The sequence below is a fragment of the Polypterus senegalus genome, chromosome 7 (genome assembly GCF_016835505.1).
Source record: "Polypterus senegalus isolate Bchr_013 chromosome 7, ASM1683550v1, whole genome shotgun sequence".
In the NCBI taxonomy this organism is placed as follows: domain Eukaryota; kingdom Metazoa; phylum Chordata; class Cladistia; order Polypteriformes; family Polypteridae; genus Polypterus; species Polypterus senegalus.
The window spans coordinates 45,182,712-45,203,610 of record NC_053160.1 but is presented as its reverse complement, the minus strand read 5'-3'; the positions used below and the strand labels follow the sequence as shown (position 1 = coordinate 45,203,610).

At 36.3% G+C, this 20,899-nt stretch overlaps 1 protein-coding gene across 11 annotated transcripts in view; it reads right to left on the bottom strand.

Annotated features, from left to right (window-relative positions):
- Positions 1 to 1,409: 1,409 nt before the first annotated feature.
- rufy3 (RUN and FYVE domain containing 3) overlaps positions 1,410 to 20,899 on the bottom strand; it is a 125,270-nt gene continuing 105,780 nt past the window's right edge. For 6 of the 11 annotated variants that reach the window (XM_039758555.1, XM_039758556.1, XM_039758550.1 and 3 more), the window contains 6 exons: positions 18,016 to 18,135; positions 15,433 to 15,547; positions 13,468 to 13,535; positions 12,003 to 12,033; positions 11,370 to 11,447; positions 1,410 to 2,631 (listed from right to left, as the gene is read on the bottom strand). In XM_039758555.1, the coding sequence (XP_039614489.1) occupies positions 2,488 to 2,631; positions 11,370 to 11,447; positions 12,003 to 12,033; positions 13,468 to 13,535; positions 15,433 to 15,547; positions 18,016 to 18,135 (556 nt within the window). In that variant the 3' untranslated portion in view covers positions 1,410 to 2,487. Of the gene's footprint in view, positions 2,632 to 11,369; positions 11,448 to 12,002; positions 12,034 to 13,467; positions 13,536 to 15,432; positions 15,548 to 18,015; positions 18,156 to 18,289; positions 19,519 to 20,899 lie in introns of those variants that run through there. The other 5 variants (XM_039758559.1, XM_039758560.1, XM_039758561.1 and 2 more) reach the window with 3 other exon arrangements.

Below are 20,899 nucleotides of genomic sequence, written 5' to 3'. Positions count from 1 at the left end.
AGCCCATCTTTACAACACTAGTGAGGAACGCGGTCTGGCCAGGACACACTGGGACGAGTCACCGTGTTCTGTTGTAGTCCATTTGCTTTCACTAAGTGGCACATTACCAGCGATGCACTGATCTGGTGCCGCTGCAAGTGAAGGTCAAAGTCCCCAGACCACCCCGTTAGTGAAAGTACGTGCACCTCAGGAATTTGAATTTTAGATCATAATTGAAATGCTGCTAGGGAGACAAAGTCAGAGTGGCGAAATTGTGTTTGTTTGGACATGTGCAGAGGAGAGATGCTGGGTATATTTGGAGAAGGATGTTAAGAATAGAGCTGCCAGGCAAAAAGGAAAAGAGGAAGTTTATGGATGTGGCGAGAGAGGACATGCAGGTGATGGTGTAACAGAACAAGATGCAGAGGACAGAAAGATATGGAAGATGATGATCCGCTGTGACAACCCCTAACGGGAGAAGCCGAAAGAAGATCAGATTTAACATGCATACAATTAAGTTTACTATCACTTGTAATTCATTTTAAAATGACTACAGCTAACAGGTTTGTATGGTGTACTATTTCTTTAGCCAGTCTGAAGGTTAGTTTTTAGTGCAGTAGTTCATATTGTTTTCATGTTGTAAAATGTCAATAAAACAGTTTCTTTTTTCACGTTCTCGTCATTGATCAAGTAATATTTTTTGTGAAAGCGCACACTGTGGTATTTCTAGGTAATAAGATACACACACTGGCTGGTGCCGTTTTTCTGCCAGTATTATACAAACAGATTGAGTGTTTTCTCTTCAGTAGGGCCAAGAAGCATTCTTAGAAACAAACCCAGTGCGACATGCAGATGTAAAATGAATACATTTGATCAATGTAAGAACAATACAGAGCAGCACACTTCTCATTCAATGCTCTATCTTTCCACTTTGAAGAATAACCATTCTTTATTTAACCTGTAAGTTAATGAACACAATGATTAACTGGACTCGTGTCACATCTTGTGCTTTTCATATTTGATTTTTTTTTTACTGAAGTATCAGTTTCTAGATTTGTATATTTTTAACTCCGTTGTTTACAGTTACCTATCACAGCTTCAGGAGAGAAGCTGGCACACATTGCATGTTGGGTAAGGACAAGAATGGAAACATAGGAATGGGAACATGGGCCGAATCAAGAGTCAAAAGATCAAAATGTTATTAGTGTAAGACTCGAGAGACTAACCTGTCTTTTTAATGTTCTGTTTCTTCATCTGGATATAAATATGGCTGCAGGTAATATCTGAACGGATAAAACAAATAAATGATGGCCTTGCATTCTCTGGTCATCAAGAACTTCATACTGCAAAAAGGTATGAGATGCATTATAAGAAATGCATTTAGTTATGCAAAAACATTTTAATCATAAAAAAAAGACTCCACACATTAATATTTTTAGAACAATATATTTGATTATGAAAAGGAAATAAATGCACAACAAACTGTACAGTAAACATCTGATTAAGTCTTAAAAGATCTGGTGTATTAAAACTTTAATCCATTAAATCGGCCAAGGCATAAAGGAGGATAAAACTGTGCTTCTAAAACAAATCTGTAAAATTTGCAGTTTCACTTTCTCTCAATTCATGTTAAGTGTGTGCAAATTGTTCCCAATTAGTGAAAACAAGAGCTTTAAATGCATATTCATCAGGAGAGAGTGAAATTTTGTCTGAAATTAACATTTCAGCATGTTTATGATTTTTTCCATTATATTTGTCTTTTTACGAACATGAAAACAAACTGAAGTCTTTCTGTCAAATCTTTGACTCCCATTTTATACAATCCAGTTCTGTCCATCCATTGCATGGATCATTCTGGAGATTGTCTAAAATATCAATAAGCAATTTATCTTAGAGCAGTCATAAAGAATACATACTTTTTAAAAGATTTTTTTAATAATTAAATAGAACATCTAAATGTTTATATTGCACTTAAATATACTAAAATAAAACTTTCTGATTTTGTAATTTAATTTCACATTGCAGATGCACGACCCAGTCCTGCATGAATGAATGTGGATAACAGACTCCCAGCCACTTAAGAGCAAGTCTGTATTTAAGTGACCAGACTGAATGTTTCAAGGCACTTTATAACCTTTTTAGGCACAAACACATAACTGGCAAATCATTTAACTGCTAAATGACTGCTGCACCTTCACTCAGTGGGCACTCGAGATTTAAAACTCTTCATTCTAATGCAAAATCTTCAGACTGGAATATCTTGTTATAGTGAGTGACAAATCCAAGTGTTGATAATATTGCACAATTTAGGAATTAAGACTATTCCATTAAACCCACTGTGGTTCTTTGAGCTACCAAAAAACGTAACTTTTTGTAAATGTGGTTACAAGCCCTTTTTTATTTGATAAAGCACAGTTGTAAATCAGGCCAGCAGATTGCTATTGCTACCAGTTGATTTCACTTTACAAATTCACAAAGAACTGCAAAGATCAGGAAGACGTCATCAATTTAAGATGGGCTTCCAGAATACTCTTGTAACAACTTTCTGTGGCACACACCACAAACACGCACAGGGTTGATTGAAGAAGGAAGCGGCAACTCATTTTGTAGGCAGGTCTCACAAAAAATCCCTTCACAGTTCTTGCATATGCTCTAAAAAAAAATAAATAAAAAATTACATTTTAGTCGACCTTACATTGGATATTTAATAATCAAGTTATGTTACTTACCACATATCATTTTTAGTGATGGCTGAGAAAAAAAAATGTAATTTCATATTTCCATAAAGAACAGAGATATCACAGTTTCTGATAAATCCGACATCTTTGGTGACCAATTCAGGACAACAAGCAAACAGTCCAATATCACGTTACTCCTGTTGCATAATCCACATGCCAAGTACCCAGACGTATGCTCACGAGGTCCCAAACACACCCATTTTTACTAAAATATTGTTAAACTAGGGGTTCGCCCCCTGCTTGCTTTGCTTGCCAACCCCACCCAGCCTGCGCTACGCGCCACTTTGCATCTCTGCCGCTTGCGTTGTGAAGTAGGGGACTGAATGCACCCCAAGGAGACACAGTCACTCCTCCGAAACTCCTCCTCTTTGTTCGATCTGCTGCTGCATGATTTGCATCTCGCATGGTGCTTCGAACATTTAAAATCCTGTACAACAGCTGTCCTAGCTTTGTCTTTTATTTATGGCGTGTGGTTAAATATCTTGGCACAGTCTTGTCTCGGAGGACATCAGTTCTTCATATTTTTTAAGTTTATAATTTAAAAATGTAATAAGAATCTGAAAATCTAACAACATCACATTAAAGTTCGATAAATCCTGAAAAGAACAATGCCTAACATATATATGTAGGTTTTAAAATAAACCCGATTTAAAGCGTGACAAAAAAAGTGACATAAAATCTTTGTACTTTTAGGCTTAGGATATATATATATATATATACATACACACACACACACACACAGTACAGGCCAAAAGTTTGGACACATCTCCTCATTCAATGTGTTTCTTTATTTTCATGACCATTTACAGCACTCCATCACTCTCCTTCTTGGTCAAATAGCCCTTACACATCCTGGAGGTGTGTTTGGGGTCATTGTCCTGTTGAAAAATAAGTGATCGTCCAACTAACCTGACTTCTGCACAACACAACTTCTGGTCCCAACCCCATTGATAAAGCAAGAAATTCCACTAAATAACCCTGATAAGGCACACCTGTGAAGTGAAAACCATTTAAGGTGACTACCTGTTGAAGCTCATCGAGAGAATGCCAAGAGTGTGCAAAGCAGTAATCAGAGCAAAGGGTGGCTATTTTGAAGAAACTAGAATATAAAACATGTTTTCAGTTATTTCACCTTTTTTTGTTAAGTACATAACTCCACATGTGTTCATTCATAGTTTTGATGCCTTCAGTGAAATTCTACCAATGTAAATGGTCATGAAAATAAAGAAAACACATTGAATGGGGAGGTGTGTCCAACCTTTTGGCCTGTACTAAATAAATATATATATATATATATAATATAAAACTGCTCAAAAAAATTAAAGGAACACTTTGAAAACACATCAGATCTCAATGGGAAAAAGAAATCCTCCTGGATATCTATACTGATATAGACTGGGTAATGTGTTAGGAACGAAAGGATGCCACATCGTTTGATGGAAATGAAAATGATCAACCTACAGAGCCCTGAATTCAAAGACGTCCCAAAAATCAGAGTGAAAAAATTACGTGGCAGGCTAGTCCATTTTGCCAAAATTTAATTGCAGCAACTCAAATTTGTACGCCAACACTTTGTATGGCCCCTGTGTTCTTGTATACATGCCTGACAACATCGGTGCATGCTTCTAATGAGATGACAGATGGTGTTGTGGGGGATCTCCTCCCAGATCTGGACCAGGGCATCACTGAGCTCCTGGACAGTCTGAGGTGCAACCTGGTGGCATTGGATGGACCAAAACATAATGTCCCAGAGGTGTTCTATTGGATTTAGGTCAGGAAAGTGTGGTGGCCAGTCAATGGTATCAATTCCTTCATTGTCCAGGAACTGCCTGTATACTCTCACCACATGAGGCCAGGAATTGTCGTGCACCAGGAGCCACTGTACCAGCATAGGGTCTGACAATGGGTCCAAGGATTTCATCCTGATACCTAATGGCAGCCAAGGTGCCTTTTTCAAGCCTGTAGCGGTCTGTGTGACCCTCCATGGATATGCCTCCCCAGACAATCATTAACCCACCACCAAACTGCTCATGCTGAATGATGTTACAGGCAGCATAATGTTCTCCATGGCTTCTCCAGACCCTTTCACTTCTGTCACGTGCTCAGGGTGAACCTGCTCTCATCTGTAAAAAGCACAGGGCACCAGTGGTACATCTGGCAATTCTGGTATTCTATGGCGAATGCCAATCGAGCTGTCATGCTGCTGGGCAGTGAGCTCAGGGCCCATTAGAGAACATGGGGCCCTTGGGTCACCCTCATGAAGTCTTCTGGTTGTTTGGTCAGAGACATTCAGACCAGTGGCCTGCTGGAGGTCATTTTGTAGGGCTCTGGCAGTGCTCATTCTGTTCCTCCTTGCCCAAAGGAGCAGATACTGGTCCTGCTGATGGGTTATGGACCTTCTATGGCCCTCTCCAGCTCTCCTAGAGTAACTGCTGGTCTCCTAGAATCTCCTCCATGCCCTTGAGACTGTGCAGGGAGACTCAGCAAACCTTCTGGCAATGACACGTATTGATGTGCCATCCTGGAGAAGTTGGACTTTATGCTATACTCTGATTAAAAAGTGTTCCTTTAATTCTTTTGAGCAGTGTGTGTGTGTGTGTATATATATATATATATATATATACTGTACTGTATATGAGAGAAGAGAGATAAACTACTTCTAGAAAATAGCGCTTATCAAAAATGGAAACCCTTCTCCCGTTGTTACATTTATATTCATAGGATTATTTAACAGCAGTCTATGAATCTGCACAGCTAAACTGATGTTCTTCTTGTCGAAGCATCTCAGATATCCACAAGTTTGAGGAATGATCATGTTTTTACTTATGTTTCTTTAACTACTAATCTTTAGTTGTACACAACTCTCAGTGAATTTTGAAATGTTCACATCATGTGAAGCACAATGTTAGCAATTTTAAAAAAGTATCTATCTACTGGGTGGGCTTGTGATCAGGTAAGGTTGGGTCTTCAATTCAAATTCTTTTTCTCATTTTAGTTCACAAGAGTGCTTTCACATATTTGTGATGTTGTGAGCATGTGACTGGATCACTTGACATGTGTATTATGTGACACGAGTATGTGAGGTTTTTTCATGGATGTTTTTAATTGTTTGCTGTGGTTCAACACTGGTCACCATAAATGCATATTCCATCAGAAGGTTTTCTATCTCTGTTCTGTAAAAAATACAAGATTACAATTTTTTCTCAGCCATCACTACAAATTACGTGGGATAGGTAGCACATTAAAACATATAATTTTTAGGTTAAGTATTTCTATAAATCAGGTTACAATTTTTTTTGTCCCAGTATGAAGTTCAACAACTGTAGGTCTGACACCGAAATCCAGCATGTACCGTACATATTTGGGAGCCTCAACAGGCAGATGAAAGTCCCATTCTTGAAGGCAATCATAGATGGCACAACTTCAGCAGGTATGTGTGGTATGACAAAATGATCTCATTGTTTGGTCAAGAGCTCTGCCTTTAGTTTAAAATGTGACTCTCATCAGGCTTTAGGATTCCTGTTTGTGTGTGCGCTGATAATTCAGAAAGTAACTAGTTTAATAAAAGAACACGTTTTTTAACATAACTGCATAAACAGGGATGGATTATGCAACACAAGTATTGGGAGTTTTATTTTGTTTCTTTTTCCTTAACTATTTCACATCATTTGCCATTGTACCCCACTGGTCATTATTGCCTCCTATTATGTCATAAATATCAAAGTACATGTGGCAAGTAACATATGAAAAAACATTTTTGGTGAAGCACTCCTTTAAGTATAAAGTTACTGTATCAGGCATTATTCTTAGTTTATCTAAAATTTTACAAATAATTTTCAATATGTGCTGAAGTCTGACAGTTATTCTCCTTTGCAGTGACAAGGTGTCCCTTGGATCGTTTTCGAGATGTAACACAGACACCGTACCGATTAACAGCTGAATTTATCATTTAAGCCAAAGATACTTTTTAAAATTTCATCACTAACTGCTTTAATGTAAAACAGTGCATGCATGATATCTGACTCCAAGAAAATACAGTAGAAAGGTCTTTTAGTAGATTGTAACTATGAACAGTATGAAATTTTAGCTTCGATAAATCCCTCCAAAATGTGTTAGCTTTTATATGAATTTTCTGCAAACAGAAAGTGGTTTATTAAGTTGCTATCATGATTTGACTTTTCATACTTTAATATGTTTTCTTTGACCTCATAAAATAATTTGAGCAATGTTACAGAGGTTTAAGAGGTCAAAGATTCCTGTGCTCACATTTGTTTTTCCGACTGAAGGCATTTTAAACATAGTAATATTTAAATCACATTTTCAGTCATTACCAGGCCGGTGTAAAAGGTCAGTATTGTGAACTTCCAGAGGGCTGTTCCACGAAGCGAGCTAACCTCAAAATCCAGGTTTATTTCGATAATCCCGGTTTAATTTCTCGAAATTCGGTTCCACGAACGAGGCTAACCTGAAGCTCCGCTTAATTACTATGCCAACATATGCTCTTGGACGAGCCTGCTCCGTGGCAGGTTAGTTGTGAAGGTTAGCTTAGCTTGATGAATAGGATTGGACAAGCCATGTGATGTCACAGCACGACAATCTGCGGGGCTGGGATTATTCTGCTGCTGTTCACTCCGTCTTTCGCACACATCGACCCTCCAATAAAAATTAATACAGATTACATGCAGGCGATTCTAATTACTTAGAAAGTATAAAATGACAAGGAGTGCATTGAAGGCTTTTACATGAATAACCATGGCGTGCCCATTTATTCATAATCCAGTTGATGAGGGAGCGAGGCTCATTCGTAGAGCTTTAAGGCAACAGGTTCCACAATTACTTCGGCCCAGGATAGATCCGTTGCATTTTTGGATGATTATTTATACGAGCGCTATAGATTTAGTAGACACAGTATTGCATATTTGTGTCAGTTATTGGAACCTTACATATCTAAAAACACACGTCACTCTAAAACCCTTACGGTTGCACAGTCTTTGTGTATCGCTTTGCGTTATTTTGCCAGTGGTTCATTTCTGTACAGTGTGGGGGATGCTAAACATTTAAGCAAAGCTACAGTGTGCCGTGAAATCAGGAAGGTTTGCGTTGCATTAAAGTCCTTTTAAATATATTCATTACCTTTCCTGGCCACCGAGGAATTCTTGCCATTAAGGAAACTTTCTTTGGAATTAATGGTGCTTAATCTTTAAACATCTACTCATTTACAGCACATAAATCATTACCTGATAAGTAACTGAATTTAATTTGTCAGGCTTTCCTAACGTCATTGGAGCCATTGACTGTACACACGTGAGGATAAAGGCTCCAGCAGGTCCAACAGAGCCTGATTACATAAACCGCAAATCATATCACAGTATTAATGTACAGGTAAGTACTGATAATATCTCACATTTATATACAAGAGGTGAAAGTGTAGTCGTCCAACATTAGCAATGTATGTCATTACCATTTCCTAAAATGTTTCAGATGGTATGCACTGCTGAACATCTAATTTCAAACATTGTGGCAAAATGGCCAGGATCAGTACATGATGCCAGAATTTTTCACGAGTCTTCACTGGCTCAAAGCCTCAGACAAGGCAAGTCAACTAAAATTCACAAATATACTATAGTTTATTATACTACAGTCTAATGTGTCTACTTTCCATTATAGGAATTTTTCCTGGTGTGCTGCTTGGTGACAGAGGATACCCATGTCTACCGTTTCTTCTCACACCATATACAGATCCTGCAACACAAGCAGAAAGACATTTCAACCATGCCCATTGTAAGACAAGGGCACGCATTGAAATGACATTTAGACAATTAAAATCCAGGTTTAACTGCCTGCGGCATCTCAGAGTTACACCAGACAGAGCGTGTGACATTGTAGTAGCCTGTGCAGTTTTGCATAATGTGGCAATACTGCAGCAGGAGCGTATGCCAATAATGACGCATTCTTCACTTGCTGCCAGGACCTTTTCGTTCCACTCATGTTGCTCCTGAAACCAAGCATTATTAAAATTATATTAATAATTACAATTATATATCACTTTTTATCCAAGATGAACCCATATAATTAACATGCTGTCCTGTTTATCAATGTGTTAAAATAACCTTAAAGTACCTTACAACTGGTAACAAAATGCATATGTAAAAGGAAATTTTAATGACTATACATTTTGAAGGCTTGAAACTGTTCTCATTTAGTTGTTAAATAGTTTGACATCCTTAACACAAAAGTTACTAAAATCATGTTCTTAACTTGTCAGCTATTTTCTGCCATGCAGTCTAACGAGCTTTGATAATACAGCTCATGTTCCCCTTTCTAGTTATTATAGCTTTGTAGTCCTCATAGGCTTGTAATAATAATTCTTGCTCCGCCTGCGAAAAAAACGCAGCTCTTTCCTTAGTTTCCATTCTTACTTATCCATCATCGATTAACAAGGCTGCCTTTTATATCGCGTGGTGCGCACGAGCCTCGCTTATCAAGCTTGGCTTGAATTAGCGGAGATTAAATACACCTAAATTTTGTTCGTGGAACTCAATGAGCCTGAAGTGAACTGTTAGGCCAACTCAAGCGAGGTTATTACAAATAATCCTCGATTTTATAAGCTCGCTTCGTGGAACAGCCCTCCGGTTTGTCCAAGTTTGTTTGGATTCAACCATAAAAAAGTGTTGTGTTATTTTTGTTGATCATATTGATCCCTGCCTATGAAATCTTTTCAGTCTTTTTTGACCATGTCTTCCGGCTTTACGTTTTGACCTAGTTTTCAACTCTCTTGCTGCACCCCCTGACTACATTTTAGTTTTGTGCACTGAGCTTGTTTTCTAGAGGCTCAGTCTCCTGGTAGTTGACCTTAGCTAGTTTATACTTTTCCTCCTGATTACATTTCCTTTCAAAACAGTCATGAAATATATACACAACCACACGAGCATATTTACCTGTATATACAGTAAACACAAAGTCACTCCAGTTCATTTGCTGCTGGGTGTAATCTGGGAAACCAATCACTAAAATTACATCCACATTTATTATAAACTAGCTGTCCCATGTGTCTCTGCGCTCATAGTAGTGAAACGGGACAAGCTTTAAAAATCAATAAAAAATTAAAACAAAATTTAATTCTGGCCAAGTGGAAGGTAGGTGCACTCCATCATCAAACATTGACAGTGCATCTGAGAGTGTTCAGCTCTGACGGGAGAGTATCCCCTGTGTGGAGAGAAAAACACGTGGCCGTGATATCTCTGCCAATCAGCAGCTACCCTCTAAAACACATGTAGCTCTGAGCGCTCTCTCAAAAATGTCAAACGTTACTCCTTAATCTGTAGATGATAATGTCTGTTGAACAAACAGGTATCGCTAGCTAAGTGGAGGCAAGGTATGCTGGAACACGTGGCGAGAGGTAGATCAACTCAAATGGAGGCTGGCGTGAGTGAGGAGGGCCCCACCCGTCTGCTCTCAGCCCACAGCGTCTTTCTCGGATTCGCGCAAATAAATCAGTACCACAAGCGAACTATGATACTTAGCGTGATGAAAGAAGTTACCAAATCAATCAGACAGAAACTGGATTTTATATATAGACATAGATGTATTCGTGCACAAAGCTGAAGGAGGAAACATACTTCCTAATTTAAAATTAAAAAGTAAACTTTGCCGTTCTCATTTGTAATAACACCATGACACTGAGACATTTAGTAAAAATGGTAGACACTAAACGGACATTACAATAATGTATATAATAAAACAATGGTATTCAAAGAGATGTAGGCTGTTATTTGATGATACCTGTTGTAAGAACGTTAGGAGTCACTGTCACCCCGTTAAACCCAACGAACAGACACGCAGACACAGGATAAAAGCACTAAGAAGATAGTTAATATTTTCTTTTTTTTTTTTTAAATAGTGCTCCTCCAGCACCACAGCCACCTATAAACACAAGTAAATCCACAATAAATTACTATAACCCTCTCCTTCACACCTCCTAGCAAGCTCTGTCTTACTCCTCCCAACTCTGGCTCGCTTGCTGGGTCTCCACCAGTCCTTGGCCCGGAAGTACTTCCGTTCTTCCACTCAAGTGACTTGCTAGCACTTCTAGGTCAGATGGAGAATTGGACTCTTCAGCCCGGAAATACTTACCTGGGAGTACTTCTGGGCTATAAATACAGCACTAGTCCTTCTGTTCCTTTACAGCTCCCCCTGGCAGCACCCAACAGGGCTGCGCAACCGAACTCCAAGCTCCAGGATGCCCTGCGGGAATCTGGAACACCACCAGATCCCAGGGAGGCTGCCACCTAACATTTTGGGAGAGGCAGTGACCTGGAAAAGCTGCCTTCCCCTATCCTTCCATCACAGGGGCCAGGATGAGTTGCTGGTCATCCACCACACTGTATAAACTTATTTCAAACCAAACACCACTTAAAAAAACAAGATATTTTGTCTGTTTCCAAGAATTGAAACTGCAAACACTTGAGAAAACCAGAAGGCCATAACAATGTTTTTCTCTTTTATAAAGGTATTTATTGTTTAATGTCTCTCTAATGTCAAAACTAATATGTAAAAAGCTATTACATTACATCATTGTTTTCTATATTTCTCTTTCATACTAAAGTTCTAAAATACAACAGACTTCTCAAAATAACTAATTTAAAAGTATACCTTGGGTCTTGCCAAAGAATCATCTTCCTCACACAGCTTACATACAGAAGGTCCCCCTTTTTCTATGGCGGTTTGATCCTACAAAGCAAATACAAAATTTGGTATTTTGTAATTTGATAGTGCTTAATAGACACTGCTCTTGCTAACATAAATGCAACGTATAAAGAAAAGTAGCAGTGCAGTGCCATAAAAGCATTGTGTAAAGGAATACTCCACCCAAAAATTATATTTTTTTTTTAACATGTTACATAATGTTGTTTGTAGTGATGCCAAAGGAAACATTTTAATCTCGTATTTTCATGGAGATGAACGTTCTGACAGTATAGATACCAATAATGGATACAGCAAACAATATAAAAATATCCATGCAAAAATCTTATATTACTCTTTTCACATAATCTGCACATTAAGTCATGCAGTTGTATCACCACAATAGACAAAAAATGCATTCATTCTTTGGTAAAATATTGTTAAATAAGTACTTCCAGAAATAAGGTTAAAAATATTTGTCTGCCATCACTACAAACTACATGGGGTAAGAAACATATAAAAAATATACACCATTTTTGGGTAGAGTACTATTTTAATACATCAAACACGTTTAAAATAGCAAAAAAAAAAAAACTATTTCACCTGTTCGTCTTCAATCTTTGATTCCAATCTGCTGGAATAATAAACAATAAAAAGTAGTGCAAAATGTATATAAAAAAATGACACAAGAAAGAATAATAAAATAGACTAGTTTTCTTTCAAAATGTTTAATTTAAATGCATTTTATTACGACTAAATGAATATATAATACCCTTATATGTTATCAGCAGGAGACAGTACACACCCAAAGTAAGCAGATACATGTTCTATAGCTTGTCGGCTAGCAATTCAGTTAAAGACAACATGCTGTGTTAAACAATAGGTGTAATGTTGTACCTGAAATGGCAGCAAGCTATAATTGAATTGCTGGGTGTTCAAGAAGTCTGTTCAAATGGAATTAATGAACAAAGTAGGTGACATGTAAGAGTACAGTATTACCTCCATCCTCATATACACATTCTCCCTATCATTCATTCTTTCCAAAAAAAAGTGAATATCATCTATGGCGTTATTTCAGTGCCACTATTCTGAGCGCACGTAAAAAAATATTGCAAGTGCAAGTGTTGCATTTTGAGGAGAAATTTATTTTGAGCGTACAAAAGCTGAATTTGAGTGAACAAAATTCATTGCTGCGTGCAAAAAATGTATTTCAGTGTTTGCACTTATCCATATACACACACACAATAGCACCCCTCGCTCAGTTTTTCATTTAAGCTTGTTGCAATTTGTTGCTAGCGCTCACAACATTCTCTGCTGCAAGCTCAACTCTCTGTACACGTTATAAGTGTGCCACAAAACCAACCAATCACAGACTTGGTTTCAAAAATTCTGATTGGCTCTTACGGTCTCCAATCAGCTCGCTAGCTGCTGCATTCCGGAAACAGTCCGAAATGTAGCTAAATCCAACTAAACTCAATTAAACCCCAATTTTAAAATAAAATAATTAAAATGAACCTGGGAATAAAAAGTCTGTCTAAACCTTGTGCCATAACAGCCAAGAGAGCCTTAGGTTTAAGGCCCGTTTATATTCAGAAGTACAATGACACAATGGTCTGTTTATAGTTCAAGTGCTCAGTGCGCAACATTACGCTTTAGCTGTTTTTTCCTCCACCAAAGTTCTTTCTTTATCTTTACATATCAATCTTACATTTCCATTTCTGCGAACACAAATGTTCACAAGGGTCTGGGTGATTTCCTGAGATGAATTTGTGGAAATTTTAATGTTGGATTGTGCAAGTGCCGTCAGCAACACTTCACGCAACTGTTCCACCAATGACCGCATGTTTTCTCGTCTAGCACATGCTCCATTAACATGTACAGGGTTGCACGGTTATAAAATTCTGGAGGCACATGATTGCCAACAAGAGAATTTTAGATTTATTTTTCATCTTCACAGGCATTATTCTTAAATATATGATGCCATTTTTTATGCCTGTATCAATGCATGTAGTCAATTTATCTAGAAAACACTAAAGAGAATAGAGTACAAAATATTCATAATACAGACCTGGTGCTCTCTCTTTCATCCAAAACTGTTTTCAGTTTACTGTTTTCTTTTTTAACTTGTTGAAGCTCCTAAAACACATTTTATATAAATGAACATTAATTTCAATACTTTGTAAATGCCAATGTTAATTGCTCAGATGTATTAATTTCATGAATATGGAGTTCTATTGTCAGCTTGCTTTTATTTTGTAAATACAGTGGAACCTCAAGATACGAGTTTAATTCGTTCCAGCACTGAGCTCGTATAGCGAATTTTTCATATCTAGAACAAACTTCCCCATTGAAAATAATGGAATCCAGTTAATCCGTTCCGCACCCCCAAAAATATCAACATAAAAATAAATTATCATAACAAAAAACACTGATAAATAATATATACAAGTGGAACCTTGGTTTGCAAGTAACTTGGTTTACGAGTGTTTTGCAAGACAAGCTAAATTTTTTAATTATTTTTGACTTGATAAAACGAGCGATGTCTTGCAATACGAGTAGTATGGATACACTTTGTCTGCTGAGTGTCATGTGATCATAACTGAGCTGATGGTGGTTCTCTCTCGTGCGTGTCTCTTTCTCTCTCCTTATCTCTCTCGCGTCTCTCTCTCCTCTTGAGGGCAGTCGTCTCCTATTCTCTGTCTGCATGTCCGCAATATTTTTGGATACGCTTATATGGCGAACTGCTACAGCGAAACAATTAAATCACAAGCGCACAAACGCGTAGATCCTCACGCTACGGGAGAACAAGGAACACTGAGTGAGCTGACGGGCTGGCAGCGTCAGCTTGGGTGAATCCCCGAGTCGAGGCGGATCGGGAAATGTGTCACGCCTCGTGGCTCTTTACGCGAGCCAATGCTCGTATTTAGATCCGAATTTTTCGCTCATACTTTCCTCTTATCTTGAATTTCTTGTATACAGAGGTGATCGTATCTCGAGGTTTCACTGTACCAAGGAGGCCAAAAATATAAAAGTTGTGTTTATTAAGAAAACACACAACAGAGGACCAGACTCTACTTTAGCTATAGAATTTTAATCAAGTATTTGTAATCAATACATGGTAATTTTTACAATTTAATACAAGTATATACTCAAATGAAGTTGTATGAATGGATTATTAAAACCATAGGAAACAGGACTGAAGGTAACTAAATGCAGTTTAAAGCTTGAGCATGCGAGGGTTACCTCATCTTAAGAGGAACCATCAAGGTAATTACTAAAGTTAAAATGAAATAAATGAGTGATAAGCTCCCGCTTAAAGAGTCAGAACAACTAGTGAGAAAGTCAAACACCCATTGACCTTATCACTGCTTCACAATAGGGAAAACACCCCTACTAATGAAGTGGTGTTTAGAATAATGGAAGAATCGACATGTATACAAAGTAACTGGTGGTTGTAGTTGATTGGCTCAGATGATTCTGCATATTAAGATTCAGATGATGTGATGTATTGCTTAAGGTAATGGTAATAGAAAAGTACAAAAGAGAATGAATTGTTTTACTGGTTGCTCACTTCATGGACTAAGACATATCTATGTGCAAATAAAGAATTGTTCCGCATTTATATCTGGTCTCTAAGAATACCTTTTTGAAAATATAAGAAAGTTTTTTCCACAATATAGCCTCCATGTCTTTTCTTTTAAAGGGATAACTCTACTCCCCTTCACAAGGGATTAATGGGAAATGGTCTCCAACGAGCATTCCCTGAATTCACTTTAGAATGGGTATCCTTGGCCTCAGCTTCCCCAAATAGTGGGTAAGTGTTACCACCTAATTTTCAGAGGATTATCATTAAGAAGATCTTGCTTGGCCTCACACTATCTTCAGGTAGAGATTATGTTTTTAAATAAAATGGTCATGTTGTGAAAGTCAATTATCATTTAGGACATCCATTTATAAATTTAGAGAACTGGCATGCAGTAAGCATATGACTATTTTAAATACACATATTCAGGCACTCAATTTTGGGTCATACCCGTCTGATATCATCCACTTGCTGTTTGTATCCTTTGTTTGAAGTTGGTGGAGTCTCATTATGATTACAGGTTTTTCGTTCTTTCTCCCTCTTCAGCTCTGCTTCTAAATGTAATCTAAGTCAGAAAATTTAGTAAAGGGAGCAAATTTAATCAATGGATAAACAAAACTGAATATTTCACTGCATGCAGGAACTTTCCCAATATAAATCACAACAATTTCTTATACTGTCAAACATTTTACCTTAATTAAAATTAATTACATTGACGGTCATAATTTTCACAGCAAAAATATTTTGCTGAAACAAGGAATCAGGCGCATTTATACAATGTAGGACATTATATGTGAACCTCATTAACTCATTTAAACTTATACTGCAAAAGTTAAGATTTAAGTGTAAAAACATGAAACAATTAATTACAAAATAAACAGATGTCTGAAAATAGGTCTGAATTAATTTCCATATCACTCGCATTAGTATTCACTCCGTTTAAAATGACATACTTAAATCTTCACTGGAGCAGCCAATTGGTTTTAAAAGTCACAGAACTAGTTCAATATACAGTACATCACCTGTCTGTAGTCAATGAGTTTCAATTGGTTGTAGTATATATTTGTAGTTAGAAGTTTCCATACACTTGGGGTGTATTCTTTAAAACTCAGTATAAAATCGGCTAACATCTACTTTACCCAGGGCAAAACTGATTTTTTCCAAAAATGTTCATATATTATTTCACTTTTTATTGACTATATCACAATTCCAGTAGGTCACAAGTTTACATACACTTTGTTAGGTGTGCCTTTAAACAGCTTGATAAATTCTCAAGCATTTAGGCAATCCGACACTCAGCTTCTGATTCTCAATTATCCTAACTGGAGTCAATCTCACTGCTTCTTTGCTTGACATAATGGGGAAATCAAATTGTGGACCTTTACAAATCTGGTCCATCCTTTAGAACAATTTCCAAATGACTGAAGGTTCACATTCATCTGTACATACAATAATAATAATACAAGTATAAACGCCATGGGACCACATAGTCATCATAACACTCAGGAAGGAGATGTATTCCGTCTGCTTGAGAAGAATATACTTTGGCACGAAAAGTGCAAATCAATCTTAGAACAACAGCAAAAGACCTTGTGAAGATGCTGGAGGAAACAAGTAGACCAGTTATCTATATCCATGGTAAAATGAGTCCTATAATTGACATAACGTGAACGGCTGCTAAGCAAGGAAGAAGCCACTGCCCCAAAGCCACCATAAAAAAGCCACATTGCAGTTTGCAATGGCACATGGGGACTAACATGTTACTCTCTAGAGAAACGTCCTCTGGTCTGATAAATCCAAGATCAAACTGTTTGGCCATAATGATCATCATTGTGTTTGAAGGAGAAAGTGTGAGGCTTGCAAGCCAAAGAACACCATCCAAACATGGGGATGGGAACATCATATTATGAAGGTGCTTTGCTGTAGGAGGGACTGGTGCACTTCACAAAACAGTTGGCATCATGAGGAAGGAAAATTATGTAGACAAACTGCAGCAACATCTCAAGAGGTCAGTTAGTAAGTTGACGCTCAGTCACAAATGTGTAATTTGTAAATGTGTTCCAAATGGACAATGACCTCTCCAAAGTTGTGGCAAAATAGCTAATAGGACAACAAGGTCAAGGTATTGCAATGGCCATCACGAAGCCCTGCCCTCAATCTGATTTTTAGGCAGAACTGAAAAGGATGATATATACTTATATCAGTGCTTTATGCAAATATCTACTTGCATGTACTCTGTTAATCAGTGTCTTAACACACAGTCAAAATATCTTATACAGATTTGTAATTACTTACCTGAAGTGATCTTCAGATTATTACTGGCCAATACCTCTTTTGGATTTCTTTCACACAAAGGAAATATGCAAATATACAGCATGTGATGGCAATGCACACCACCACTTGGGCAAGTTATGTGAGTGGTAGTGGAAATGAGTAGCAGAACCTTGAGGAAAAAGATGTTCTTATATTTTTTTTATCGTCTGTGTTAACTAGTTACTTGACTCTATTATTAGCGACAACACATAAATGGTTTTTTTTTTTTTTAAAAAAAAAGGTGGTGGTCCAGGAAAAAAATACAGAAAGTGAGAACGTAGTTTATCCCATAGTTTTCAACTATTCCTTGATGAGTGTTAACCTCCATTCACTTTAGCTTAAATCAACACTGACATTATCACTGATAAATGGTTAAAATGACTTATTTTCAATAAAGCACACATATATAGCAATTGAAAGCCAATGTATCACAAAGTTTTTTTTTTTTTTTTGCGTATCTGAACTCATATTAACCAATATTATCAATCAGAGTACTAATGTGTAGAGAGATAACACCCAATATAGGAAGTGTAGATAAGGAGGGGTAAGTAATGTACAGAAAGAAAGTTTAGAAACATTCTGTAAAAAAAGTTCAAGTAATAAAAGTATGCCTATCAAGTGTACTTCACTAAGAATCTTAAATGAATTTGTGTCATATATTAAATTAAGTTTTTCCAAGAAACAGTATCCATCATGCAAAATCATTTTAAGAAAACATACCGAATCTTTCTCAGCTGTTCTACTTCAGTCTGCAGGCTCTCGATCTTGTCCCCAAATTCTTTCTTGAATAGTCTGTTAGCTTCTTCTGCTGACTGCCGTTCTCTTTCTGACTGCCGCAATCTGAATTTGAGCCATATGAACTTGTGGTAAAAACAAAAGTCATGGTAGGAAGGAAGGTCTGGGTTAACCAAAAAAAAAAAAATGAAATAACCCAAATGGATAACTTAAATATATGGAAGTAATAACCAATGAAAGACTCTTGTAAAAAGGTGAATCAGGCAGATTGTTTTTATTCTTGACTTTATTATACTATTTTACTACAGTTTACAGATATGAGTCAGGCTAACATAATTACACTCTTCAAAATTATTTAAATATAGTATCAGCTCAGGCATTATTTTAGTAAAAAAAGAAAAATTAATAAAAAAATTACAAATAATTTGAACTTTGCCATGGCTTTGCACTGAACCAGTCATACTTAAGTTCATATGTAGCCTTCTTTCATTTGCTGTATTTGTTAAAAGTACTGCATTTAATTAAGCAAAATGATCAGTGTAAGCTCATTAATGCCATGTAGCTAAAATAGTTCCATTATAACTGTAAAATGCTTGTGACAAAGATTTGCTGCTGTAGGTATACATAAATTATATTTATGCAATAAATTAAAATGACAGTTCTGACTTCAAGTAATTTTGAAAGGCTTTTTTTGAAAAAAATCACTGAACAACTGGCTTAAAATCTGGTGTTTTTTTAGTTCAACACGTTGACATTTTAATATAAATTTATTGTACTAATCTTAAATGTGCTTATGAAATAAATTTCTCTTGATTTTTTTCAAATTCTTGATTTTATAATACAACTGCCATGATTGCTCAGCAAGAAAGAAAAGTAGTTTTCTTAACAAACACTTTCTCCAGACATAGCCGTTGTTAATTCCAGAAGCAATTGCAGAAATCAGAAAATATTTCTCCCTTATTGTCATTTGAAAATGCATAGCCTACAGTATCAGGAAAATGAGATGTTGAAGATATTTAGTTATCAATTAACATTACAATCTTTAGAATAGTTTAGCCTTTTATTTGATAGGTACACTTTCTACAGTATCCAATATTTGGTATTTATACACGCTCTGCACTGGACCCTAAAACAATGTAAATGTAGTTTTAAAACTAAAAGCCTGTATTAGTAAGTAGAAAAAAAAAAAAAAAAAAAAAACAAAAACAAACTGAAGATAAAACGGCAGAAGCACTGATTTAGTTTTATTTGTTATGCAAATAGGAAAACATATTTCTATGAAACTAAGGAATTTTTTTAACAGTTGACAAAGGGATACTGTACTTAGCAACTGATACTCAATTCAGGACTATTATGTAATTCCAGCATAATTCAAATTTATTTTTATTAAAGAAAATCCAGACCACCGAAATTAACTAATACATTTTTTGAATTAATTTGTTTGCAGCAGAATTGAGGTGTCTTGCCTGTTTCACCATATTTTTTTCACTATTAAAAAAAAAAAAAAGGAGAATGACAGAAATGAAAATGATAAAGTATAACAAAACAGAAAAATATGATAAACAGAGAAAAAAGAAAAAAAAATTAGGATGGCAGTCTAAAACACTTCTTGCTATTTTAAATAAATTAAATCAAGAATTACGGGAAGGCAAAAGAAAAGATTCCATTTATAGCACTTAAGTGATAAACTGTCACAAATAAACATTGCAACACGTTTCTATGAAATGAAAGAGGTTGCACAAAACAATTAATATGACAAGTTTATATTAAAAATATCACTGAAGTTATCAATTATCAACAAAACAATTTTAAAGAGGGAAATCCTCACTTCTAATGCAAGATTTTGTCATTTAAAAACTTAAACAGCATGCAGAAGGCTTAATATTCTCATTACAGAACCACACAAAAATGACCCTTTAAAATCAAATTGCAGTGGCTAATTTCACCCTATAACATTTTTTTTTTAAAAGTATAACATCTTGCATATCATTTTACTAAATGTGCAAAACATGGCAGAGGGTTACAAAAAGAGGTTTTATATCTAGAAAAATTGTGCTCAAATTAGCAAACATTCAGGCCAGTAGGCATGTCTGAAACAATTACTCTAAAATTCAGAGATGATCATTAATAGAATCAAGTGTTTCTCTGGATAAAAAGGGAGAAAGATAATCATTTTAAACAATTTTGAATCCTGGAAGCATGCAATGATATCAGACAACTAAGTGAATAGAAATGATTTCACAGTTCATCACTGACTTTACACCAGTTAAGACCTGAATAACTATTATAGAGTTTCGTATTATACAGAAAATATTGTTACTCCTGTCAAGTACCAGAAACAGTAATGCACAACTTAATGCACAGGTCAGTTAGATGTAGGAGGAGAACGTGAGAGAAACAGTCATGAAGAGAAGGACAAAATGTAAAAATTCCACATAGAAAATGACTGGAGTCATATCTCCTGGAAATGTGAGATAACAGCATTCTTCACTATGCCGCCAAGCTGCTCTCCCAGAAAAACTACAAACTAGATAAAACTGAATGAATATTAAACTGAAACACCAAGAATTCCCCAATATTACTCTAAACCAGCTCATCCTGTGAGAACCCTGAAAAACCTTTATGAAACAACATGAGGCATGTACTTCCTCTGATAATAGTCTTTGGGAAATGAGAACATTAAATTCTCATGCACTGTATCACATTGAGCAAAAGCAAAGCACAGTTGGTGTATTTATAGTGCACAGTTGTATTATGTTGTTCCAAAATACTTTTTTTGTATCTGTAATAGGCCGATCTGTAATAATAAATCTAGAACTGTTCATGATCTTTGTTGCTATCCTGAAACTGTAGTTTTCCTTACTTAAGC